The 25,608-nt window shown below is 48.6% G+C and overlaps 10 protein-coding genes across 10 annotated transcripts; 5 read left to right on the forward strand and 5 right to left on the reverse strand.

The window, feature by feature from the left end:
- Positions 1 to 1,747: 1,747 nt before the first annotated feature.
- LTR64_007710 (uncharacterized protein) lies at positions 1,748 to 2,758 on the forward strand (the record flags this gene model as incomplete). Its single annotated transcript, XM_064902028.1, has 1 exon — positions 1,748 to 2,758. The coding sequence occupies one exon, from the start codon at positions 1,748 to 1,750 to the stop codon at positions 2,756 to 2,758; it is 1,011 nt and encodes a 336-aa protein (XP_064751707.1).
- A 187-nt stretch (positions 2,759 to 2,945) lies between these two features.
- On the reverse strand, positions 2,946 to 4,263 carry LTR64_007711 (uncharacterized protein; the record flags this gene model as incomplete). The annotated part of the gene is made up of 2 exons (XM_064902029.1): positions 2,946 to 4,033; positions 4,080 to 4,263. The coding sequence occupies 2 exons, from the start codon at positions 4,261 to 4,263 to the stop codon at positions 2,946 to 2,948; spliced, it is 1,272 nt and encodes a 423-aa protein (XP_064751708.1).
- Positions 4,264 to 4,887: 624 nt separating this feature from the next.
- Positions 4,888 to 5,278, reverse strand: MRP2 (40S ribosomal protein mrp2, mitochondrial; the record flags this gene model as incomplete). Its single annotated transcript, XM_064902030.1, has 2 exons — positions 4,888 to 5,122; positions 5,172 to 5,278. 2 exons carry the CDS (start codon positions 5,276 to 5,278, stop codon positions 4,888 to 4,890), a joined length of 342 nt encoding a protein of 113 aa, XP_064751709.1.
- Positions 5,279 to 5,733: 455 nt separating this feature from the next.
- Positions 5,734 to 8,003, forward strand: LTR64_007713 (uncharacterized protein; the record flags this gene model as incomplete). The annotated part of the gene is made up of 2 exons (XM_064902031.1): positions 5,734 to 6,362; positions 6,407 to 8,003. 2 exons carry the CDS (start codon positions 5,734 to 5,736, stop codon positions 8,001 to 8,003), a joined length of 2,226 nt encoding a protein of 741 aa, XP_064751710.1.
- A 63-nt stretch (positions 8,004 to 8,066) lies between these two features.
- Positions 8,067 to 9,860, reverse strand: LTR64_007714 (uncharacterized protein; the record flags this gene model as incomplete). The annotated part of the gene is made up of 2 exons (XM_064902032.1): positions 8,067 to 9,547; positions 9,653 to 9,860. 2 exons carry the CDS (start codon positions 9,858 to 9,860, stop codon positions 8,067 to 8,069), a joined length of 1,689 nt encoding a protein of 562 aa, XP_064751711.1.
- A 3,174-nt stretch (positions 9,861 to 13,034) lies between these two features.
- LTR64_007715 (uncharacterized protein) lies at positions 13,035 to 15,054 on the forward strand (the record flags this gene model as incomplete). Its single annotated transcript, XM_064902033.1, has 4 exons — positions 13,035 to 13,221; positions 13,268 to 14,131; positions 14,181 to 14,497; positions 14,545 to 15,054. The coding sequence occupies 4 exons, from the start codon at positions 13,035 to 13,037 to the stop codon at positions 15,052 to 15,054; spliced, it is 1,878 nt and encodes a 625-aa protein (XP_064751712.1).
- A 1,230-nt stretch (positions 15,055 to 16,284) lies between these two features.
- Positions 16,285 to 18,527, forward strand: LTR64_007716 (uncharacterized protein; the record flags this gene model as incomplete). Its single annotated transcript, XM_064902034.1, has 7 exons — positions 16,285 to 16,355; positions 16,405 to 16,660; positions 16,711 to 17,030; positions 17,081 to 17,409; positions 17,465 to 17,690; positions 17,748 to 17,866; positions 17,941 to 18,527. 7 exons carry the CDS (start codon positions 16,285 to 16,287, stop codon positions 18,525 to 18,527), a joined length of 1,908 nt encoding a protein of 635 aa, XP_064751713.1.
- Positions 18,528 to 19,218: 691 nt separating this feature from the next.
- LTR64_007717 (uncharacterized protein) lies at positions 19,219 to 20,973 on the forward strand (the record flags this gene model as incomplete). The annotated part of the gene is made up of 1 exon (XM_064902035.1): positions 19,219 to 20,973. One exon carries the CDS (start codon positions 19,219 to 19,221, stop codon positions 20,971 to 20,973), a length of 1,755 nt encoding a protein of 584 aa, XP_064751714.1.
- A 125-nt stretch (positions 20,974 to 21,098) lies between these two features.
- On the reverse strand, positions 21,099 to 23,278 carry LTR64_007718 (uncharacterized protein; the record flags this gene model as incomplete). Its single annotated transcript, XM_064902036.1, has 2 exons — positions 21,099 to 23,185; positions 23,254 to 23,278. The coding sequence occupies 2 exons, from the start codon at positions 23,276 to 23,278 to the stop codon at positions 21,099 to 21,101; spliced, it is 2,112 nt and encodes a 703-aa protein (XP_064751715.1).
- A 1,224-nt stretch (positions 23,279 to 24,502) lies between these two features.
- Positions 24,503 to 25,444, reverse strand: RPS0 (structural constituent of ribosome; the record flags this gene model as incomplete). Its single annotated transcript, XM_064902037.1, has 2 exons — positions 24,503 to 25,202; positions 25,272 to 25,444. 2 exons carry the CDS (start codon positions 25,442 to 25,444, stop codon positions 24,503 to 24,505), a joined length of 873 nt encoding a protein of 290 aa, XP_064751716.1.
- Positions 25,445 to 25,608: the final 164 nt, after the last annotated feature.

Here is a 25,608-nt window from a genome sequence, read left to right on the forward strand (position 1 = left end):
CGGGAGGACAGATATCGAGAACGTGGATGGCATGGTACGTATCTTTGAGACGGACATTCCCGAAAGGATCTACTTGGTGTTTCATGGTAAGACAGACGATCAAGAACAATGACTGAGCATTGTGGCCACGTTCATATGGATACGATTTCGGTACTTGCCTTGTGCAAGTGTCGTATAGCTCATGGACCAGCGTATCGGGGGACATGACTCGGCACACCGACAGCGAGCTTCTAGCGTCGTACTGAGACGAGCGCTAGAAGTTTGTGGGTCTGCCCATGCCCCCTTCGGATGCCTTTCCTTCAGCCCGGTGCCACGATGTTACGAAGGTACTCGGCAGTGAGGATCTCTGAGGTAATGCAAGGCAGATTCGTGTTGGAGAGGACGACGGAAGCGCTCTTGATTACAAGGCTCATGACGGGCAGGTCCAGGGTCCTGTGGGTATGATAGATTCTGCACATGGAAGAATAACGAGGAAGAGGGCAAATACGGCACAATGGAACGAGACCTACCACTCAAGAAAAGCATTCTAGTCTTGCCGTTCTTCACCACAGCTGCGATTGTGGAGAGTGGCGGATCTTTGCCTCATACAGTCTCAGCACTTTCTCCCCCTCGTGTTTCGAATTTCCGTTGTCATTCGAGATAAGCTCAATCCTGAAAGCAGCTGCTGGTGCTGGGCTACCATGCGGATCATCGATAGCAGCCACGATTGCTATTGACTTTGGCATAGCTGCTGGATCAGCTGTATACGAGTCTAGACTGAGATTGTCAACCTGGTATGAAGGTGAAGTTCATAGGCCTCCTCGACTGAGCATCTGTCACAGAACCAAGAGCTTGTTATTGACCAAGAAGATCTCAATCCGATTGGGACGGTCAATGCCCGTGATGCTGACTCACCGCGTCGTCTCGTCCTTTCATGTGTTGATTGGGTATCTTGTGGTCTTGAGTACACGATGTTCGAAACCTGGATTACCACCTCTGATAGTCGGTCTTTCAAGGTCAAGTGGTAGCACTGCGTCAGTCGTTGGTCGCCACTGTGACTAAACTTCGCGACATTAGGCGTCCATTGTGCCCTGTTTGCTGGTCGTGAGCACGCTAGGGATAGCTACATTGTAGCGTCGGACAGCCACGTATCCCCGTATGCGTGTAGACTGTCATCTTATGCGCGATTTAAGGAAGTCATTGATAGGCCGCGTGGCTCTTCTGATAGCCAGTACCACGAAGATGAGGCTTCTCTGAGAACTGCTAGAGGAAGGCAGCCATAGTAGCTAGTGGTAGACCGAGCTTCAGATTTGTATTCGCCATAGCTTCCTCGATTGTTCGAGAGAGCTTCGACTTTATCAGCACAGTAGTAATCAAATATTGCCTATCCGAGTCTTCAATGTTGAGTGTAGCCGCAATCTTGCCTTCGTGAATGGCTGTTCTCAAAGTCAGAACATTGACTCTTCTCCTGGACTTGATGCCTTGAATGCCTGACAATGCCCGTGCTTGCAGCCTGAGGCAATATTAGCACGACGATCTCGAATTTCATGATCCAAGATTGAATGAGATACTGGTCTACAGAATCATGCAACACGGTGAGACATAAGCTCTTGTGAGCATTCTGGAGTCACGTAGTACCGTGCCCACCGTTCAAGGCGTCTTGACGCAATACCGAGTACCGCACAATACGAGAGAAGGGTGGAATAAAAATGTTGGAGACATAAATACATGATTAATACTCTTACACAGCCAATCGTCAAGCATCACGATGACAACCAACGGTAACCACGATGCCATCGACACATCGCGACCATCAGCAACATACACACCAAGCGGGCCACGACCCTACACCCTCAGCGTCGCCCTCCCAGGCTCCCTCATCCACAACGCCAAAAGCAAAGTCCTGCTCCGTACAGCTCTAGCAGGAGACATCGCACGAGCCCTAGCCGTCTTCTGCGTTGACGAAGTCGTCATCTTCGACGATGCCGATTCCAACCCCGAGGAATCGCGCAATTCACCACGGCCAGACAACACAAAGTTGACAGCAATCTCACACCCTGGACACTTCCTACAGTATATACTGAGTTACATGGAGACACCTCCATTCATGAGAAAACGGCTGTTCCCGATGCATGAGAATCTGCAGCATGCTGGTGTGCTGCCGAGTCTTGACATTCCAAGTCACCTGAGAGCTACAGAGTGGTGCGAATATCGTGAGGGTACTACGACGAGGAGCTCGAAGGAGGGGACATATGTTGATTGTGGGTTGAACGGTCGAAGACTGGTTCGTGGAGTTGAGATACCGCCTAACACCAGGGTTACGCTACGCTTAGAAAGCGAGAATGGAAACGAGGCTGAGGCTGTAGATCCCACGACGCCGAGGGTAGAAGGGGGGTATTATTGGGGTTACGACGTACGTGAGGCTGCAAGTCTGAGTGCTGTCTTTACGGAGTGTGGCTTTGAAGGTGGCTATGATTTGAGTATTGGTACTAGTGAGCGTGGAGACGAGGTTGGTGGTGTGGTTGCAGGTATTGTAGCAGATGATCAAAGAAAACACTGGACACACATGGTAGTTGTCATTGGCGGAGTTAAGGGACTTGAAGAAGCGGCAAAAAACGACGATGAGTTAGTAAGGATGGGTATCAGTAAGGGTAACGTGAAGGAGTTGTTCGATCACTGGGTCAACCTATTGCCTGGACAAGGCAGTCGGACAATCAGGACCGAGGAGGCGTTGTGGATGAGCTTGATGGCTACAAGAAGGTTGGTCGACGAGAGATGAGCCACCATCACCACGAATCGAGAACAGATTACCAATTCGCGATGATCTACAGACCCGACCAATTCAGGCTATACCCGTTGCAGCATTTTAGTCGAAACAACTGGAGCCACGATACGTTGAACACGTCGACTCTTTGATAAACGGAATCTTCAATCCCGAGCTCTTATCGTCAAGATGTGAGAGCATCTCATTCAGCCTTTGCGACCGTGCCAGTCTCAGTCACCTCCATATTACCATGAAACCGGACATTCCCTTGCTCCTCCTCAGTCAAAGGACGACCATTACGTCTAGGGCTCCTGATTTTCGGCTCAGCCTCTTCGTCATCCGACAAGTTGATGTCGAACGCTGGCTCTGCAAACGTATCGCTGACTCGACACAATTCGATCCAGTCAAGTACACTAGGCCAGCATCTGATGAGGCAGCTCTCCTCGTAATAGATTTCACCCGCAGCATATATGTTGCAGCCGAGCTTTCTTCGCCCCGTTAGAAGTGTCTCGAGTGGTCGTTGAGATAGTCGGTATGCCCGAGTACGTTTTGCGATGAAGTTGACAATCTCTTCTTTCTCGGCTATATCACCTGGCGCAGTAAGGTCGAAAGTAGAGAAGAGTTCTGAGAGCTCATGCTGAGGGTTGATGAGTGCGACGCAGTTGATCCGATTACGCCATCCCAGCCAGTTGTTCGTGAGATATTGCATCACTTCTGAGCCGACATACTCTTGACCGATGATGGAGAACTTGGCTTCCGGACAGCAGATCACAGGTTCGCCGTCATTAGTGCACAGAACGTGCTCAAAGATGTATTGGATGTGTTCCCGGAAGTTCTTGTTGCCTTCGACTCGGTTCTCGACTTCGTCGATGCGCATGGCTTCGTGGACAGCAGACGGTCTAGGTAGACATAGCCATTCTCGATCGGTCACTGGTCGTGCTCCTCTTCTGTACCAGATAAGTTGTGAGGGATTGGCGATGACTAGACCAGGTGTCTCGATGTGTTGGGATAGTGTTGCATCAGGTGTCGTGCTAGATTGACCTAGAATTGCTTTTACTAGGTTGATTACTGAACCGATATTGATGCCTTCTTGACCTAGAACTCGGTAGGCCAGTATACCCGGATCATTCTGCCGGTCAGGGAAAAGGACGATGATGTGTTTCTTGGTCGCAAGATCTTTGGAGACAAGGATAGGAACATGCTTGGTATCTCGAGTGACGTTGAGTGGTAGGGGGAGCTCTTGAAGACCAAGTTCCAGCAGTCGCTCCAGGACGATCTTTCGAGAGCAAGCTGGGATCTGTCAGAGAACAGACACGTCTCTGTACGCCTGACTTACCGTTCATAGCCTCCTTGTAGGCATCATTGACCCGTTCGCTGCGATTGATCTTGTATTGGTATCCTTGTTTCGGATTGGCTTTTTGTCGAATCAAGTCATTCTCGTTGACGAAGTAGCCAAGCTTGTCGAGGTCTGTTGGGAAGGTCGGGTCTGGAGGTAAAGTGTTTGATAGCCGTCTGAACATAATGAGGTATGGTTTCTGGGTAAGTAGGGCGTTATTCAATGGATAAGATACTAAATATTAAGGGACAAGGTCGAAGCAGAACAAGCGGACTATCTGGATTTTTAGCATATGTTATAGTTTGTTCTTTGGGCCACTTTGCATATTGTTTTTCATGTATGGTTGTGCTGAGTAGACAAGTTCATTATGATAGTGTCAACGACAAGCGTTGTGATCGTGAAAATTGTTTGCTATATAGCAACATTTGCTCACCTCCACCTCAGAAGCAAACTGACATCAATTCAGCGATATCGCGCTTAACCTATTTTGGTATGGTACCAGCCACTGAATGTGTTTTGAACATCGACCTGAACATGATCTTGAGATGCTGGTCGTCATTCTTCCTCCTAAGGTTTGAAGCTTCTGTGACCTCCAATCATGAGTTAACTTGTTCTCCTGCTCTTTCGCCAGAATTCATGTCGTCGTAGATCCAACGCACTATATCGTGTAGGAGTTGTGGAAGTGTAGATTATGGCAATCTTTAGGAAGTTCCTGTGCAGGTGTAGTTTTCCTCTATCCCTCTTTCACAGCTCGAGATCTTCGACAACTCTCAGCATTATTTTATACAATATCCGTACATTGCCACCACTACCAGCTGGCTTTCTTCACTCCAGGCAAATCTCCCGCCAGCGCATTCATTCGAAATTGAAATCTCCCCATCCTGAAAGCTCTGAACACACTTCTTGCAGTACCTCCCATCACGCATCTGTTCTGGATCTGGGTAGGTCGTGTATAAGCATGCATATTCGCCAGTTCGAGTTGAGCCTTCGTTCGCATAGCCTGAGGTAACGTCGTGTTTCGGATTACATATCTGAGGGCCTGTCTGTACGACAATCAGAGATGATCACCACGAATTGAACCGAACTTCTTACCTCTCTTCCTCAAATCGCTCGTAGACCTTCCTTCGCGTATGATCTCTGATGATACGAGCATTGACGAAACCACCTAGATCGAGCTTCTTGGCTCGGAACTGAGGCATGTTCCACTCGGTCGCTTCCTGTGTCAATGCAAGATGATGACTGAGTGAAGGTTTGACTTCTCGCAATCAACCGATCGCTCGAGGCAGGTGCGACTCATAGGTCCTCCAAAAGCAGTAAGTTTACCGACCGCTCCCCAAATTGACGAATCCCGTTGCTCTTGGCTCTTCTGTCGACTCACTTCCTTGACTCATACTACAATTACACCTCGTATACGAAACTCAACATTTCTCAAGCTCGTCCTGGGTTGGCGAGACGCTGCGATCATGTGGGAAGCCAAGAGTCAGGCACTTGTGTCAAAACATGAAAGCTTCACAGATAGGTATTGAACAGGTTGGATGTTCTTGACACTTATAAACTTCGCTTTCCCTTTCTCATTTGTCTACTGGACCATGTCCAACATCAACCCACAGTGTCCTCCACACACTCGCATTTTCGACCTACTGGTGTCCCCAGAATGCCTATTGCAAAAGCCGAAAAGTCGGAGGCCGAGCCTGAGCAGGCAAGCAAAATTATTGTGACCGCCCAGCAGAGTCGTTTTCACGAGACCGATGATTCTGCCCTCAAGGACATTGATATCAAGGATCTGACCATTAACGTTGGAAAGAAGGCCATCCTCCAGCATACGCGCCTTGTCCTCAAAGCGGGTCTTCGCTACGTGTTTGTCGGCAGGAATGGCCTAGGCAAATCAACCGTACTGAAAGCTCTGGCCGAACGACGTATTCCAGGAATTTCACCAGATATCCGTATCCTGCTTCTGGACCAGACCATGCTTGAGCAGAACCAAAAGTATATGCTCTTATCTCATGAAGCCGAAAAGAAATCCGTGTTGAGCAACGTCGTAGCGAATGACCGTGTCCGTCAGCGTCTTCTAGACGACTCTAAGAAGCTTTCAGAGGAGCTACAGCAGGATAGCACGGATTCCACCAAGCTCTCCCGAATTTATCGACAACTGGAGGTGGAGAAAGCACACAGAGACCTGGAAGCTGCTCGTCTGGTTGCCGATCACAGATCAGGAGCAAGAGGTTCAAAAGCACGTCAAGAGTTACTACAAAAAGAAGCTGCAGTTGAGCAGATGCAGAAGTTGTAAGTTCTGCTTACACTCTGGAAGCCATACTGACAATACATAGGCTATCTGAAGTATCCGAAACCTCGGACGTCAACGACGATGTCAATGCCGCAATCTCTATGCTCGAGTCCATGCAGATTGAGCTCGGGTCTATGGGTTCAGCTACAGTCGAAGCTCGAGCTCGGACTGTACTCGTTGGTCTGGGCTTTTCGGCTGAGCAGATAGATGGTCCAATGAATAAGCTCTCAGGAGGCTGGCAAACTCGAGCGGCTCTGGCTGCTGCTTTGATACAGAAGACCGATATCCTGCTATTGGACGAGCCTACCAATTTCCTCGATCTTCCAAGTGTGATCTGGCTCCAGCATTACCTCACAACCGATCTTGCTGAAGGCACTACACTCGTAGTCACAACCCACGATCGAGACTTCGCTGATGCGATTGCTGAACGCCTACTTATCCTTCGAGTCACACCACCAAGTACCCTGGAGACGTTTACAGGTACACTATCCGACTATCATATCGAGTCAAGGAAGCAATATCGTCGGATGTTGAAAATGTCAGATGCATTGAATCGACAGAAGGACCATATGAAAGCCACAATTGACAAGTCCATTGGTGCAGCGAAGAAGTCAGGAGATGACAAGAAACTTAAACAAGCCGCCTCCCGAAAGAAAAAGCTAGAGGAACGTACGGGTTTAGAGGTCAGTGCCAAGGGAGGCCGCTTCAAGCTTAATCGTGATCTCCTAGGGTATCATACCACAGCCCGGGCTGACATTGACGTACCAGAATTTGACCCGCCAGTTGTGGTTGCACCAATACCCGATCCGCCCGTTCTGCGAAACCCAGGTTCTCTGGTGAGCTTCGAAAGTGTCGATTTCACGTATAGCGGCGCCAAGAAAGCAACCTTGAACAAAATTGACCTGGTCATTCATCCTGGCTCACGTACCGCCCTAGTGGGCCTCAACGGTAGTGGCAAGAGTACACTCGTCAACATCATGACTACTGACTTTAGCTCTGCTAGTTCGTGTCCAGGCAAGCTGTCAGGTACATTGGCTCTTCACCCACAAGCACGTATTGCGCACTACACACAGCACGAGACATCACGTCTTCTTGCTCATGGCCAGGCTCATCCAGATTTGACCGCACTGGCTTATCTACAGACGTTGTATCCTTCCGTCGCAGAGCAACCACTTCGAGCATTACTCTCTGGGTTGTCGCTATCATCTCAAGCTCAAGCGAATGCCCCATTGCGAGCACTGTCTGGGGGACAGCTAGTGCGTGTTGGTCTGGCACAAGCTCTTTTGCCGACGCCACCTCATTTGCTCATCCTCGACGAACCGACTACTCACCTCGATGCTGACAGTATTGTGGCTCTGATCAGGGCCTTGAAGACATTCACAGGCGCTCTCTTGGTGGTGTCCCATGACCGTTTCTTCATTCGCTGTGTAGTCGAAGGTCAAATTGTCAATCAAGCTTCGACGGCCAATGGCGATGAGACTCAGGAAGATGATAGCGACTCTGATGACGAGAGTAATCATGTTGGCAAGGTCTATCGACTTACAAGAACAAGTGGCAGGATGATACAACTGGAAAGAGGTATGGATGAATATGAGGAAATTGTGATTAGACAGCTCGCTAAGAATGGGATCGAGGTATGAATCAGCACACCACTACTGATGAAACACATGTATCATACTCCCTAGTATTACTGATGGCGCCATCTACTCAATGTCCCATGGCTCATCCTCATTGTTCCTTATGTACGGCACAGGCGCATCTGGACCATACTTTACCTGACTGATCGTCCTCCCGTTACCCAAAAACGCCCAGATATTGTTTGGATCTTTGTATGTAATGTCATAATGCTCATATCTCGGTTGTCGCATGAACTTCAGATGGTGGAGCAGACTGCCAGGCCAAATGTACACTCGTCCATCAGGCTTGTTGTCCTTGTACCATGATTTACAATCCTCAAACCAGATAGAATGTTGTCGGTGCCATTCGTCCATATACAAGTTCAATTGTGTGGTAACATCCTCCTTCGGCACTATACACTTGATTTGATCTTCCTGCATCTTCCGACAGCACTTCAGTATATACTCAATCTGAGATTCGTGGGACGGCAGGGCACAACCCTGTCCCCAATTGCCTCTAGGCCCGTTGACCACGAAATAGCTCGGGAAGCCTGGTGCTGCTATCGAGGCGTACACATTTGGCTCTTTTTGGTCCTGCATGACTTGACCCTCGATACCAGTGATCTTGAAGTGTGGTTGGTATTGTACATAGAAACCAGTCGCACAAGCTAGAATATCTATCTCGTGGAGTGTCCCGTCCGTACTGCGTATACCTGTGGATGTGACCTCTGATATCTCCTCAAACACACAATTGACATTTGGTCGAATCAATGCCTCCAAGTATCCTTCACCAGGAGTCAAGCGCCTACATCCGGGGCTCCAATTCGGTATGAAATGCCTCTTCAGGTCCTCCCTGTTTCCCAACCTCTCGTTCATGGACTTCTGCATGAAGTCCTTAGCAGCACGATTCAGTTCACTGCCTCGGTAGAACATGTCCCAGCCACCCACGATAGCCTTTTCGACCTTGGTGACATACTCGAGATGATATTCGGGATCGTCTCGGAATTTCTGCTTCTCCTTCTCCGTGTATTGGTGCTTACCTGCTGCGGCAGGATCTTTGGCATCTGCATCAGCTTCCTTGTTGCTGATGTTGGAGCCGAATTGAGGCGCGATATATGTGCAATTTCGCATGAATACAGTGACGGAGGTAGCAGTTTCTGCAAGGCGCGGAACCATCTGTATCGAACTCGATCCAGTGCCGATGACGGCGACTCGTTTGTCTTTCCAGTCGAGATCTTGTGGCCAGTTGGCTGAATGTGCTAGTACACCTTTGAATTCGTGTAGTCCTTGGATAGCGGGCCATTTCCATTTTGTTAGTACACCTGATCCGTTGATAAGCACGTTGCATGTGTCCGTGAAGGTAGTACCGTCCTTTCTCTGAAGCTCTACCTCCCACTTGCCTGAGAGTTGATCCCAAGTTGCGCCGACGACCGCAGTGTTGAGAACCACGAAGGGCTCTAGATCATGCTTTTTGTAGAAGTTCATCATGTAGTCCTGAATCTCGGGTGCGTATGAGTAGTACCCACTCCATTCTGGATTCCGCTCAAAAGGGAAAGTGTATGTATGCGCTGGAATGTCACAAGCACCTGTCCAATTTTAGCTCGATGACTAACCGCAGTCCAACCCCATGGCTGCCTCTTGGGTGAAGGCCAACCTTGTACTCGGGAACTTACAGCCTGGGTATCGATTCTCGTACCAGGTACCTCCAATGGTGCCATTCTTCTCATAACATACAAGCTCGTAGTTCTGGAGCATCTTCTTTGCCTTGTGGGCAGCGAGAAGGCCACTGGCGCCCATACCGACGTGGATGATTCTTATGCTGTCAGGATCACACATCGGCCGTTCTGGCACGGAGAAGTTGGGTGCTTCTGCATGAGGCATGGCGGCGTTTGAGGGTTGAGTATTTCAGGTATGTTCAGTCCTGTGTGTACAATTTGACCGAACACTCGAAATGGCGGGAGGAGGTTAGGACTTATAGCCTCCTCGCGTGGTCGAGCAATGGATGATGGCTCTCGTTGCTCATGGCACAGGCTTTGCATCAATTCAATACGTTCGTTCAAGACACTTACCGAGGTCTGCATTCTCTGTAAGCTGGTAAGGTGATTCGTCTTGCTCGGCTTAGGAGGCCAAGCGTTGGAGAATGTCAGTATTCTTGACTCGTTTTTGGTTCCTCCAATTTCTCCATAGCCATGGTGGCCATTAGGCTTGAGTGCTCCAAGGTCTGCTGCACGGCTGAAGTCCTTCCGTTTGCGATGCATTCTAAGTTCGCAACACCGTAACGACGCACTAGGGTAACGACGCACTCCACCACTTTTCATCCTCTCTCTTTATCACTTTACCACACCACCATTTAGCCAATATGACGCGTAAATCCAAGCCTGCTGTCGATACTGCTGTCGCAGCTTACCGTCGAGGTAAATTTACGTCGATTCGAGCAGCTGCGCGCGCGTACAACATCGCGGAAGCCTTAGTACGCTAAAGGCTTAATGGCAGGCTAACTCGCCAGTAAGGTCATACCTACGAGCAAATCTTATCCCCTGTACAAGAGATAATGCTTATTAGATAGTCTATTAACCTTAAAGCCTACGCTTAGGCACCTACGTACGCTCAACTGCGTTCTATAGCCTCGTTAATCTCACAGACTAACGGTAGCCCAGCAGTCGTTAGCGAGAGTTAGATCGTAAACTTTAAGCGTCGCAACCCTCAGGTTCGTACTAAGCGTAGAGTCGCCTTCGATATACAACGATCGTAAGACCTTACAGAGAGCGCTATCTAGACCTAGTACGATTACCTCTCCCTTATTATATAACGTAAACATATTAAGAGACAGTATACCTAGAATATCGATAAGATTAGTAACGTATTTAGTATTATATCTAATTAACGAGTTATAGGTAGCGTAGATACAGACTTAACATTTATCCAGACAGTAAGAGAGAGGGAGTAGGTCACTATAATCGAGTGTATTAATCCTTAAGGTCGTACGCTCACCCCGTTAGTTATATTTAAGGCTAAGCACGTATAAAGTTAGTGGTTTATACCTATTTAGACCCTAGATTAGGCCTACACTTCGAGTAGTAGTGCCTTTACGATAAACGAGATTAGTATACGTTAGTTATATAAGATTTTTATACCTTAAACTACTAAAGAGTTAGCTAAGGGCGAGTAGCGCCTACTTATATTAGATAGTTATAAATCTTATATTTTAATCGACTTTATATAAGCTGCGTACCTTAATAAGGTCTAGTGCTACTATTTAATCCCCTATACCAGTTATATCTTCTAACCTCTCGATCTAGCGGTATTCTCGTCGCTTAAGCGTAAGTTTCGTACTATAATAAGTGCTAACCCGCTTATAGATAATATAGCTGTATTAAAGAAGGCGTAGTTCTTATTATACTACTAGGAGGCCCGTATAAGGGCTATAATACTTATTAACTACGCTACTAGCTTTTCTGCAGCTGGTATATAACTATTCAATCCGTTAAAGGGCCTAGGGTTAAGATTTATACCTAGTACAGTTAAGAAGTTATATAATAAGCGAGCCGTTACTCCTCCGCCTGCGATCATCGACTTAGACGTTGTTGTTACACCCTATAACCGCGCTCTTTTATCATAGGCAGTTAACATTGTCTCTCGTCGCGTTACTATCGATCGAACAGTACGCACTCTCTTTACTAAGACCCGTAAGGCTATTAACAGTCACTCTGCTAATATAGCAGCTGCTCAGCGTAAGATCTTAGCCCTTATAAAGCAGCTAGATACCTTTAAGAAGAAGCAGAAGAAGAAGCACGCTATTAACTCAAATCTATTATTTATTGGCCTACAAGATATCGAACGAGCTGCTGGAGCCCCTATTACACTAGCGATAACATTCCAGCCTTACCTATAGGGCGCAGGCAATCGTCAGCTACCTATAGAGATAGATAACATCCCCTTAGATCCATTTATAGCCCTAGCAGATAGATTTCGCAGCATTAACAACGCATAATAGCTATATCAATTTAACAGCAAAATTGAGTGGAGTGCGTCGTTACCCTAGTGCGTCGTTACGGTGTTGCGAACTTAGCCCGCGTAGCTACGTACTTGTATCATTGTCTTATCGAACAGTGTGTCTGACAATAGCCCAGAGGGACGTCGAGAAAGCGAGATTAGGGTACTGCGCAGCGTGCTAGCTTACCACGCGTGAAAAACAATAGCGTAACACAACATCAACTTGATCGCAGTCCGTGCAACCCCTGGGAGGGCTACAGCTGTAAAGCTTCACCTTTTGCTATGCATGCAGCGGCATACTCGTGACATAGGAACAACCTGAAGGCGAGACGACGCGAGTACACGGCGAAGGCGTTATGCAAATCTCCATTGCGTTCCGCTCAATCCCGAGAGCGATAGAATGTGGAGGGCGAGGCCTCACTACCATCAAAGGTGAAGGGTGTACCCTTTTCAGACGCGTTTCGTAGAATAGTCCATAGGCAGCTAGGACTTTGAGGCTGTTAACCCATGAGATTCAGATCAATTCGGAGTTGACCTCCTCGGGACAGATTTCGGATTCGGTGTCCACTTCTACTCGTTCCTACTCTTCGCAGGATCATCTCTTTTGATCATGATCTACGCCGATCCATCCGTGACGCATCCATTACCACTGGTCACGGTCTGAGGAGTTTGTTGTTTAATGACCAAATCGGTCGATAGGTTGGCGAATGATGTGTGCATCAGCTAAGCACGCCAAGTCCCTTCGCGACCAGCCGCTGAAGTTGTCGTTACATAGCTCGACACTTTCTGCGAGAACGACAAGCACCTCACGATGCACGACCCGAAGCTTGTTTGGAAAGCCTGAACTTCGGATGAGCATGAATGATGCCAATTCGGAACAGAATCTACGGAGCTGCCTTATTCAGCTTCCTTAACGCCATGGATGAATGATGACATCGAGTGGACTATATAATTGTAGTCAGAATGGCCATGGCTCCAGAGACCGTGACGCTACGCGTCTGAGTTGCAAGAAGTACCAAAGCACAGTGATCGACCACGTAACTCAGAGGTGCTGCTATCATCATGAATCCCTTAACAGTGCCAGTAGCACTTCTCTATTTTGTGCTAGCATGTCTGGCCGCTTCTCAAGCACATGGTAACACGACAGTATCGAGGCCGAACATACTGTTCATATTCACGGACGACCAAGACTTAGAACTTGGATCCTTGAACTATTTGCCCAAAATTCGAGAACGTGTACAAGATCAAGGTAAGGTACCTCGCCCACGAATTCCTCGGGACACTAACATAAGCAGGGTTCACGTTCAACAATCATTACGCTACAGTGGCGTTATGCTGCCCATCGCGAGTGGCTTTATTGCGCGGTCAGCATGCTCACAATACCAACAACACTTTCGTCCAAGCCCAAGGAGGAGGCTACGACAAGTTTAGATTGAGCGGAGAGGACCAAGACTACCTACCACAATGGCTTCGAAAAGCTGGATACCGTTCCGAGTATATTGGTAAGCTGATGAACCAGTATGGGATATACAACTACAATATCACACCGAAGGGTTGGGACCACTTCGATGGCTTGTTGGACCCATACACCTATACTTTCAACACGCCGGTCTTCTCTCAAAACGGACAGCGTCCAATATACTATGCCAATCAACACCAGACCGACGTCATCAGAGCAAAAGCCGCTGACCGACTTACCAGGTTATTAGCAAACCCAGACCAGCCATGGTACTTGCAAGTGGCACCTGTTGCACCTCATCAGCAGTTCAACGACTCCGGACGTTATCCTCCGGTACCTCTCCTTCGACACGAGAATTTGTATCCTGGTTTGACAGCTCCGAGAACACCAAATTTCAATCCTGTAGTGCAGGACAAGCCGTCATGGCTAGGAGAAATTCCGCAGATGAACGCAAGCCAGATTGCTTTCAGCGACGAGACATACAGGCGACGAGCTCAAGCTCTGGCAGGTATAGACGAGATGGTTAGCCATCTACTAGATATTCTGGCTCAAGCCGGAAAACTAGACGACACGCTCATCCTCTTCTCAAGTGACCATGGCTATCATGTCGGTCAACATCGAGTACCCGCTGGGAAAACTTTGCCGTATCGTGAGGATACCCATGTTCCATTTTTCGTGAAAGGGCCTGGAATTCCAAAAGGTAGGTCTACACGCTGGCTATTTCGTGCATACATTCTGACCTTATTTAGGACATTCTACTTTAGCACCATCCACGCACGTTGACCTTGCACCTACCATCCTTTCCTTCACTGGTTTGTCGAAGAACGAATGGCCGCCGTTCCTTGATGGACGTGACCTCACGTCTGACTGGAATGGTTCTGCTCACACGAACGCCAGCACGGAAGTCATCAACATCGAATTTTGGGGTCTTTCTGGCTCAGAAGGTGCACTGATAATTTCAAACGCTACTCGAAATACATACAAGACTATTCGGATCATTGGTCCTGATTACGGGTATCTCTACACTCGGTGGTGTACGAACGAGACAGAAATCTATGATACAGTGGTGAGTCTATCCTCTATCCCGTGATAGTGAAGCTAATCTCTATGCAGATTGACCCTTATGAGCAGAATCGAATTCAGCCCTCCGCTCAACCCAGCCTCGCGAATCGTCTCAACGGGATCCTTCTTGCTACCAAGACTTGTGTTCAGGATTCGTGTCGCGATCCTTGGAGCTATCTACACCCTGATGGAAGTGTTCATAACCTGAAAGACGCTCTGGATCCAATTCACGACCAGTATTACGCCTCACTCCCGCAAGTATCTTTCAAGGAGTGCCTCCTGTTTCAGTCACCAAGAAATGAAGAGCCTTTTTTTCCTGGCTTCGATCCGAATGCTCCATATGCATTTGCTCAACAATACAGGAACTCGACTGCCCTACTTGGGAGTCCGGCATACCCCGGGACTAATGATGCACCTGAGGCCATTCCCGAACTTGGACACTTTGGAGCAGTATATCAAGGCTTGGCAGAGATTGAGAAAGACGCGAGGGTCTTGACGGATGAGGAGCTGGCCAGTACTGGACAAGGGACGAGGAAGCGGGCTTGGCCTCTATATGGCTGAGGTTGCCAATGTGCGGGAGGATGCTCAGATGATCACTTATCCTTGATCGTGACCAGGCTTAGCGGCATCTCTGCCTCGCTCCAGATACGAATGATGCACTTAGCTGCCCTAGGTCAAACAGCGACCAGTTCTTCAATTAGCGACCTATATTTTTGGCTCATCAGAGAATACACTCGCTCAAGTTTGTTCGTTTAGCTTGGCAGCAGAGTCGGACGCCGAAAGCACATTTGTTCTATGTGGTGCCTGACAGGTCCTTGCGAGTGCTTTATGACTGCTTAGACGAACGGCAGTAGATTACTTTTCAAGTGCTGCTCATTTGCTAGGTCCTTGTCGTCGGAGACACAAGCTGCACAAGGAGCTGCACAAGGAGCTGCACAAGGAGGAGATCACTTGTGCACAGATGTCCCATAGGCACAGCCGTAATTAGCGTCCCGGCATTTGTTTCGATCTCTCCCACCTGTTTCGTGGTTCGCATACTTCATCTCACGGAAACTCTGAGCACAACCAGAAGAGTTGGAAAGCGTTTTCGCGCGTTGTTCTCATCATGACCGTTACACAAGAAACAGTCTGGCTATTGCTGAAGACGGTACGCGAGTCTGACGCCAAGTCGGCCTTGCTTCGAGCTGAGAACGAGAACCGCATTCTCAGTCAGCCACAAGCGAGGGGATTCATTGCCATTGGCCAGCGCTGCCAGTACTTCAGAGGTACTTCTCAGCTGTGACACCACTTTGAGTTCAGCACCAAAGGTTGTTCGTCTAATCCTGTGGTCGACGATACAGATGGCGGTGTTTAGTAACGCGGTCTAGATTTCAAACGTGACTATGGAAGCATGATAGCGCAACTAATCACAACTAGGTAAATAGGTACTGTGCCATCGACACTTGTGCACGAATTACAGTCCTGCGGAAACTGATGACTATCCCGACCGGGGTGGTGATATGTCGGTAGCGATCCTCATTGGATTGAAGAGCCCAGGTGTCAAGGTACATTCACCGCTGTCTGCACAGGGACTACTATTGCAGTAGGTCTTGATCGTTCTATTCATTGAAAGACGACGCGTTCCATGTGAAGGATTACTCTAGCCTCGCTACGGTATCACACAAAAATTAGCCCCAAGCATACTGAAGCATAAAAGGTGTTCAAGCACGCTGAACTTTGAAGTCCTCCTCGTTACACGTATTGATTCACACCCACTGATCAAGTCATTACACATCGTGCTCGTTGCCCAACATGCTACAGACACCATTGACCTTGAATGACGCAGACAGACTACGGAACAACGTGCAAGGCGATATCCTTGGGTTCGTTGTGCAAATCTCAGTGTTGCAGCCATGACTGACTGTAGGAAAGTGATGGCTTTCCAAAACAGGTCGAGCTCTTCTGGTTCTTCAAGATCGAACAAGCTGGTGAATTCCGAAAGAAGCTCAGTCAGCTTATCCCTCTGATTGCCAGCGTCAAGAACCAAGAAGAAGAACGACAGAGAATTAGGGAAGCGATCAAAGCCAACATTACTGCTGGCAAGGATGCCACTAGCCAGGACGCTCGGGACAAAAGCGTACCTTCAAAACTAGCTAACATAGCTTTCACCTTCACAGGTCTGAGCAAAGTGAGTAACTACATCTCGCTGCCCACGGGACGATTGCTGAAGACTTCAAGATGAATGCAGCAGGCAAGGGATTCGATCTCAACCTGAGCCCTAATGTTGGTGATGGCGCAGACTTTTTCAAAGCAGGCATGCAGAATGATGCAGTCAATGGGCTCCAAGATCCACCTACCGGTAATGGATCGACCGTGCCCTCCTGGGATAAAGCATTTCTGGACAGAAAGATCGACGGTGTCTTTCTCATTGCAGCTAATCATAAAGATCAAGCTGATCAGAAGCTGGACGAGCTGCGCAAAGTACTAGGATCGAGCGTCAGCAAAGTCATCGACATTCTAGGTAGCGCTCGTGAGGGTCAGCGCCGGAGACACGAGCAGTACGTGAAGGACGTCATGTCGCTACCCGTGCAGGGCTAACACGTTATAGCTTCGGCTTTCTTGATGGCATCTCTGAGCCAGGTATCAAGGGCTTCGACGAACTCAAGCTTGATGCAAATAGAGACGATAGGGAGGACGTGGATGACAAAGAGCTTGTTCCACCTGGCATTGTCTTGTGTAATCGTGATCAAGACCCTGTTCAAAACCGTCCTGCATGGTCGACCGATGGCAGCTTTCTAGTTTTCCGTTGGCTAGAGCAGAAGGTTCCCGAGTTCAATCAAGATTTGAAGAAGTTTGCAAAACAATTGGGAATGAACCCAGACTCACAAACCGATTGCGAGGGCATTGCGGCCAGGATCATTGGAAGGTGGCCAAGTGGTAGGACTTTACAGCCCCGCGAAATTGAGCAGCGAATACTAACGAAAGATCATAGGTGCTCTGATCAATAAGCACCCCAACGAAGATCCTATGCCTCTTTCGAAGCAGGTGAACATGACGAGGGAAGAGATTCAGAAGGCCCTGCAAGTGAATGCTCATGTTGATTTCGGAGGGCTCAGAAACACATCCCGATGTCCTCTGGGATCCCACATTCGCAAAATGAATCCTCGCGACAGGGACATTGGCCACGGTGCTCGAATCATGCGCAGAGGCATTCAGTTGTAAGCCTCATCACACTCGCGAAAGACCCCGTGTATGAAATACTGACAATGCTCCAGTGGCCCAGAAGTTGATGCTGTTAAGGAGAAGACGGTCACTGACGGCAAGGGCAAGCGAGGTCTACTGTTCGTTTGTTACCAAAGCAGTATTGACAAGGGCTTCCATTTCATCCAAAGTTGTAAGTATTCTCCACAATTTTGTCGTATGGGAGATATCTCTTGCCTAGAACCCCGGCTAACGAGCATTTGACAGTTTGGGCCAATAATTCGACATTTCCTGGTTCAGGCGCTGGCATTGATCCAATGGTAGGCCAGATGAACGAAACCGGAACATACAATATGCTGGGCATGAACAAGAACGATCCTTCCAAACCGATCTCGATTCCTAAAGTCAATCCATACGTCGTACCCCTTGGTGGCGAGTATTTCTTCACGCCCTCAATGTCTGCCCTAAGAGATACGCTAGCAGACAATTCGGCCACACCAGCACCTCAGCCAACACCTCAACCTACACCTCAACCAGGGCCTCCACCGAACAGAAAGCCAGGAGCTCCTGGCCAAACAGTCTCGATCTTCGTTGAGAGTCGCATGACAGGGGCACGGCCTTCTAAGAACGTCCCCGTCGACGCGAGAGATCGCAGTTTTGCGGAGCTGTTTGGCGGCAATGTAAGTGTAAATGTCGTTGGTGTTAATGGTTCTGCTGCGGGCAACATTGTCATAGAGGTAAGTGGTTCGGGATCGACCTTCAGGCTTGACAACAATGGCAATCCTCGTTCGCTAGGACAGGGAGGTGCTGTTGATGTGAGTCAGTGGAAGATTGCATGTTGGGTCACAGGGTGAAGTGCTGTATGTGCCTTCACGTTGCAAAGAGATAGTCGGGTTCAGTCAGAAGGATATGCTGGTTGGAAGACGTGACAGTCGTTAGCTATAAGCAAATTTCAAAACAGAGATCTCACAATACTCTTCTACACTGGTGATGGCCAAAAAGGAGTTCCAGCGCCGCTCTGCTGTTTCTGATTGGATAGTATGCGTAGACAAGCCTCGCAGTCAGCCGTATTATGGAATACGAGAAACACGACGATTTCAGACACTCTCGTGGACTTTGCTGATCGTCAAGGTTTAGAACTCTTCTTCCCTGCCACTTTCACACGTAGCCATGGCATATGGCTCTTGCTTGCTGGATTTTCACGCGTCGTTTGTGACAATCTGTCACACTACCGCAAGTCATGGGTCAAACAGCTAGCTTGAGTTTCTACAGGCATTACCTCCAATTGCCATGGAAGCAAACAACCAAAGGCAATAGTCGTGGCTCGAGAAGAACATTCAGAGTGCTCGTTTCGAGCTTGTCATGTTAGGAGATCGAACATTTGAGAACGGTAGGCTACGTATGTTGCAATCAATACGTATTCTTGGTAGGGATGTTTGCGAGGACCTTAAGGGTACTCAAAATCGCCAGGTAAGTGTTATGTCTGTCGACAATCAATATAGCGTGATTGTGCTTCTTGAAGCTCAGTGATCTCGTACACATGAAATGTTCTACGAGATTGCTATCATCGGTGCTGGACCCTGTGGACTCGCAGTCGCAGCTCGTCTTCGCGAGAAGACTCCTTCAGCTCTCTTTACAAACGACGAACATGCTCGCTATTGGAAGAAGTACAAGCAGCGACATAACAGTATCGAAAACGAGCGGAAGAAACGAAAGCCATCAACAGACAGCGGGTATGTCAGTGAGAGCCAGAATGTCCAAGCTCTGGTGCCTGAGCAACTGTCAATGATCGTACTTGATGCAGGTTCCTGCTCTTGGCTTTCCACATGGAAGCAACGTTTCAGATCTCTCGAAATTAGTCACTTGCGCAGTCCTCTATTCTTCCACTTGGACCCTCGGGACAGAGACGGCCTACTCGCATTCGCTCACGAGCACAATCGAACGGAGGAGCTTCTTGAGATTCCCAATGTGGCAGGCAAGGAATTGAGCAAGCACGAAAAGAAGAAGCAACATACTCGCAGAAGGAAGCAGGGTAAGGCACCGCACTTGAAGATCGATGGACGTGACCAGATAGACTATTTTACACCTTCCAGCAAGCTCTTTGAGGATTATTGTGAGCACATCATCGAGAAGTATAGACTTCGTAACGTTGTGCATCAGGCTGAGGTGCTCGAGATATCTTACGATGGTTCGTCAATCCGCACCAATAGTGGTTCCTTCACAATCAAGACTGGAACCAATTCTATAATTCATACTAAAATTGTGATCGTGGCAACTGGTCCTTCGACTACTCCTAGCATCCCAGGTATTCCGCGAGGACTGTGGCACAGTGGCGTGAATCACGTCTTCCACCCAGGCGGTACTGACCTCCCTCCGGCTCTGCACAGCAGAATCACAACCACTTCCGACAAAGTCACAATCATCATTATCGGAGGAGGTCTGACATCTGCACAGCTCGTTCACCTCCTCCTAAACCGCTATCACAAGCACACCAACTTGAAGCTTCACCTCCTCCTTCGTCATCCCAACCTCAAAGTCAAACCATTCGATGTGACCCTCCCCTGGGTCAGCAAGATACGCAACCACCTCATGGCCAGCTTCTACTCCGCAGATAGCGACGATGAGCGCCTCGCAATGTTACTAGAAGCACGAAACGGAGGCAGCATAACACCATACTTCGCGAAGATGCTACGGAAGCACGAGACGGAGGGTAGATTGAAGGTTCACGCTAGCACAGAGCTCAAGCTGTGTGAACAGGAGATGTGGAACACCAATACGCAGACGTGGACAAATTTACGATACCAGAACAAAACCAGCGATGGCGAAAACTTTCTAGTGCAGGATCTAACTGCCAGAGAACTACCAGACACCTCAGATCATATCATCTTCTGTACATCTTCTGCACCCTCACTGCCTCAGATACCGTTCCTGCGCAAGCTAGCTGAAAGTCATCCGATCGTAACGCTCTCTGGCCTGCCAGTACCGACCGAGGATTTAGCTTGGAGCAGTAATGTGCCCCTGTTCTTCACTGGAGCCCTTGCGGCGTTGAGGCTGGGTCCAGGCGCTGCGAATCTGATGGGAGCTCGAGTAGGCGCGGAACGGATTGCGTGGGTTGTTGAGGCGATGCTCGGGAAGCGAGGAGGAAGGGGAGGTCTTATTGACCTTTCTGGTGGTGGACGTTGGCAACGCGACGGCTCGACCAGTGAAGATAACCGGAGAGACAGTCTGGAAGATAGGAGTGATTTCACAGGAAGTTTCAGCAACCAGTATGCTGCGTTGAGTCTCAGCGATAGTCAGTAAGAAGCTGTTGTCTCGTCGAGTTCGTTCTTCAATAAGCGAATATCAATGGCATCCTCGCAAGCTGTATACCAATGTGTGAGCGGCCCGCCTCAGCATTGTACATCTGACCCAATTGTGAGAGGACTTCACTCTCCAGTTCCCGAGTCCTTCGCGTCTTGGTCGTTCTCGTCTTTGTCCTCACTCGCATCAGTTGTATCCTCCCCATCGTGCCCTTCGTCACCATCAGCTGCCTCCTCCGCTTGCCCCTCTTGTGCATCACGACATCGCGTGCGTCGACGATCACAAACAACACCATGATCTATCAATATCTGCTGCTCAAGCCGTGCACTATTGATATCGATGCCCCGTTCAATTGCCTCCACTAGAAATGCCTCTTGTTGTTCAAAGTCATGTTCGAGTTGGTGAGATCTTCGCCGGAGTCGCTCCTCTGTTTTCGCCATTTCTCGTTCCACATTTTCGATGCTTTTTTCCCTACCATCTAGGTCACGCTCTCGATTATCTAAAACCTCGCGTTGAGAGTTTAGCTCCTGCACCCGAACATGAAGAATTCGACATCTAGCGTTTAATTCATGTTCGCGACGATCGAGTTCTCTTGATGTGGCTGACCAGTCCGAAACTTGCTGGTTGGCTTGACTTAACAATATTTGTAGGTTCGCGGTTTGTCCTCTTAGGTGGATATTTTCCTCCTGGAAACGTTGGACCTTGGCATTGAAGAACGGATTGTGATCGTTGGTTTCGGCAGGAGGTGCGGGAAGGTGATGTGATGGCATCAGTAACATGGAAGGTTGACTCTGAGTTTTTGGCTGATTGATCGTGATCGGAGGAAACATCGAGGCGGACGCCGCGTGATCGGGTGGTGCTGGAGGATAAACGGCGAACGTGCGTTGATCGAGGGGATTACTAGTAGCAGGCTCAGGATCACCATTTGGAAGAGGGTCTGGGCTGCCTCTAGACATGTGACGGTGCCGCTTGGTAGCTACATTGCGGTCAGGTTCGGCAGTGCTTGCCTTGCGCTTAGCAGAAACGCGTTTGGGCAGTCGCGGAGTGTCGTCGCTCGGTCGTCGAGTGACGTCCTGATGATAAGACTGAGCTACTCCAGATACTCCAATATTGAGCTCAATTGGAGGTATTTCCAAGGCGTTTTGACTAAAAGGAATACCGCGACTCTTCTGAAGACGGGTATAAAACTTTAGTCCGGTATCCTCAGGTTTTGATGATGGGCGTCGCGGATCAGAAGACTGCTCCAAACCTACTGGAGGCTGATTGCTGCCAAAAAAATCAAAAACCGAACCTCTTCCAGTCCCTGGTTCGGACAGCCATTGCTTCCCTGTGTTCCAAGCTAAAAGCGCGGTAGTATCGTCTTGGCCGCCGCTGCGAAACAACAATGCAGGTTTCGTGGATGATATCTGGAAGTGCCGGGCGGGATTCTTCTTCTGAGAATGCCCGAGGTCAGGCTTTGACGCAGCGTATGGTACTCGGACAGATTGTTCCGAGAGTTTTGATCTACCGTTATGACTCGCACCAGAACTATTTTGGTGAGATTGATCACGGCAGACAGAATCAGTGGCTGTACTAAGAGAATTGTGAGCACGTTGTATTTGTGCATCGATGACCTCTGTTTGTGCAATGCTGTTGGTTGGTATTGTCACCGACGATGGTCGAGGCTGTGTTGGAGTAGGACCGAGGTTAATTTGTGGCTGATGTCTTACAGGTATAGCATGTCTGGCTTTGGAAACGGGAGAGCGAGCGCCTTGTGATATGGTAGATGGTAGAGCTTGAGGATTGACAGGCCGATTTGAAAATGTCGTTGCATGAGGTTGTAAAGATAGCCGAGCCCTTGCTAGAGAAGGTTGTCGGTCGGCAGCAGCGGCAGCATCTGCAAGTGCATCGCGTGCATTGAACCCTTGTAGTGCAGCTTCAGGCCGATGTTCAAAGGTGGCAGGATTAGACTGATGTGTTACTGTGGTACTTCTGGCAAGTGGAGGTTGAGCCAATGGAAACTGTCTGGAGCCATCAGCTGAATCTGCCAATCTTTCGAGAGTATTCCTGTCAGACCGATGCTGAGTTTGAGATTGAGCGAGTTGCACAATTGCATTAGTAGTGGCATCGGAGGGCGCAAATCCAGATTGGGGTGTGATGTTAGACCCTGCATTTGCGCCATGCAAACCTAGACCATGTCGATCTGCATTGGCTGAAGGTATAATAGTCCTTCCTATCGGCGTGTTAGCAGGTCTTGTAAAACGCAAAGTCATTAATGACAACTAAGTTAACGTGGCTAACCTTTCTTTTTTCCTTTCTTCTCCATATTTGCTTATCAGCTTGTAAGAAAGAATATGTCCTATCTCTCAAATTCAGCCTCGACGTTCTGATCGACCTCTGACCTGGGATTTGCAGCAGGTGAACAAAAGAAACTGAAGCAGTTTGAATGACATTTTGTAGCTCTTGCAAGGTCACTACAACAACTTGCGTCGTCGTGTTTGGTCTGTAACACTTTTAGCATTTCAATCCAAACAAAATATTGCGTCGTCTGCTTTTGCGGCTTATGGACGCAATAATGTGACTTAGTCAGTCTCGGCATTGGACAGACTGTAGGGAAGTACTGAGTGACATGACCTGTAATCAGGACAATCTAGAATTGAGCAGCATTTTGTGGAATTGAGTCCTGTTTGTGCTGTTCGACACTGTTCTCATGCGTAGCAGTCGAAGTTGACTTCTATACACTTGCACCGATGGTCGAGCATAGCAGACATCTGGGTAGTGTGGAAGTAGTGTTTCTACATCGTGATCAGACTCGTTTTCGACCACTTTCGTCATCCATCACGGTCCAAACAGGCGTCTTCTCTGGCTGTCAAGGGAACATCCTATGCTAGACTTCAGTCACGCATGGCGGCAGGACCTGCAAGCATGAGTGTGAACTTGAGGTTATTGAACTAATCGGCAGATCGAGAGAACGGAAAACGCGTCTGTGATCAAGCAGACACCTTCTGACCTCAAATAGAGGTTGTTTTCGAAGCGTATGAACATGCATAGAAGTGTGATAGTGTCGAGAAACACAAGCTTGAGGATGACAAGAGCTGTGAGGTTTGTCCATGACCCGGGATGTACTTTGGATAGTGTAGTCAAGTACGCGTCAAGTAGACGGATCACTGCAGTCACGTGACGCACATGCAGCCCTCTATGAAATCTAGTTAATAGCGAAGCTCCTTGGAAGAGTATGAAAAGTGCAGTGATCTATGTCATTGACAGGGAAGAGACTGAGACACTATCAAGTAAATCTCTTCGCTTCCAGCACGAGGCTTTCCCCCTTATGGTATGCTTTGCTAGTCAAACCATAAGGATATCTTTCCTCCATAAGTGCCGTCCACTTTTGGCCTCTTGATGCCGTATCGTTCTGCAAATCTTATCTTGTGAATTGTGTATGTAGCTTGTCACATCCTTCTGAGTTGTCACCAGACGTGAGGGTGAACAAAACTGGGTATAATCAAAGATATGACAAGCATGACCTGCCATCTCTTGAGGTAGCGAATGCTTACCAGCCAGCAGCTGGAGCGGCATTTTCACCACCAGTGGTACCTTCTCCTGCCCAGTCAGCACCAGTAGCGTTGTCTTGCCAATTAGGATCAGCAGTAGTAGCACCAGTGATACCTGGAACACCAGTGGCAGCATCAGTACCCCAATCAGCATTATCAGTGAAACCTCGATCGACGGCGCCTGGACCAGCCTCATCAGCACCTGGCTTCTGCTCCTCATCTTTAGTCTCATCAGCCTCAGGATCGCGGTAGAAGTACAGATCAACGACAACATCCCAAGCAACCTCTCGGTCAGCAATTGTACCTCGAAGTCGGAGCACTTCTCTTGCAAGCATCCACCAGATCAAACCAATAGAGTGTCTGCCCTTGTTGTTGGTTGGGATGGCGACGTCAACAAATTCTGTTGGCGAGTCGGTATCGCAGAGACCAATGACTGGGATATTGACATAAGAAGCCTCCTTAATAGCCTGAGCATCGGTTCGTGGGTCGGTGACGATGATCAATCGTGGTTCTCGGAAAGATCGGGTAATGTAGTTGGTGAAGTTACCGGGAGTGAATCGACCAGCAATAGCGACGGCACCAGTGTGAGCGGCGAACTTGAGGACGGCTCGCTGACCATATGGACGAGCAGAAATAACACAGACATCGGCTGGGTTGTCGACGGCTGCAATGATTCGGGCCGCTAGGACAATCTTCTCCCTGCGTATGTGTTAGTACTTGTCCCTCGACATGCGCTGTCTTCCTGTGGGACTTCTATTCGTAACCTACCAGGTCTTTGAAATATTGATAATGTTGATACCATCAGGTCGAGTCTTCCATAGGTATGGTTCCATGTGAACTTGCAGGTTCTTGGATCCCAGGTGGCATTGAGCCGCGAGCAGCTGCTCAATGTCCTGGGAGCTAGGGTTGAAGATAGCCGGGAGGTTCGAAGGTGCTGCCATGTTTGCGACTGTACAATATTCAGTCGTGCGACAAGTAGAAGGCGTAGGTGAAGTTATTCTTGAAGGATGTACAGAAAGTCGGCCAATGATCTTAATTTCGCAACACACATATCGAAATCTTGGCAAAGAGCTAGTCCAAGTTGAGCTTCGGCTTGTTCGGCTGA

Source organism: Lithohypha guttulata (assembly GCF_036872675.1).
Source record: "Lithohypha guttulata strain CCFEE 5908 chromosome Unknown scaffold_6, whole genome shotgun sequence".
Taxonomy (NCBI): domain Eukaryota; kingdom Fungi; phylum Ascomycota; class Eurotiomycetes; order Chaetothyriales; family Trichomeriaceae; genus Lithohypha; species Lithohypha guttulata.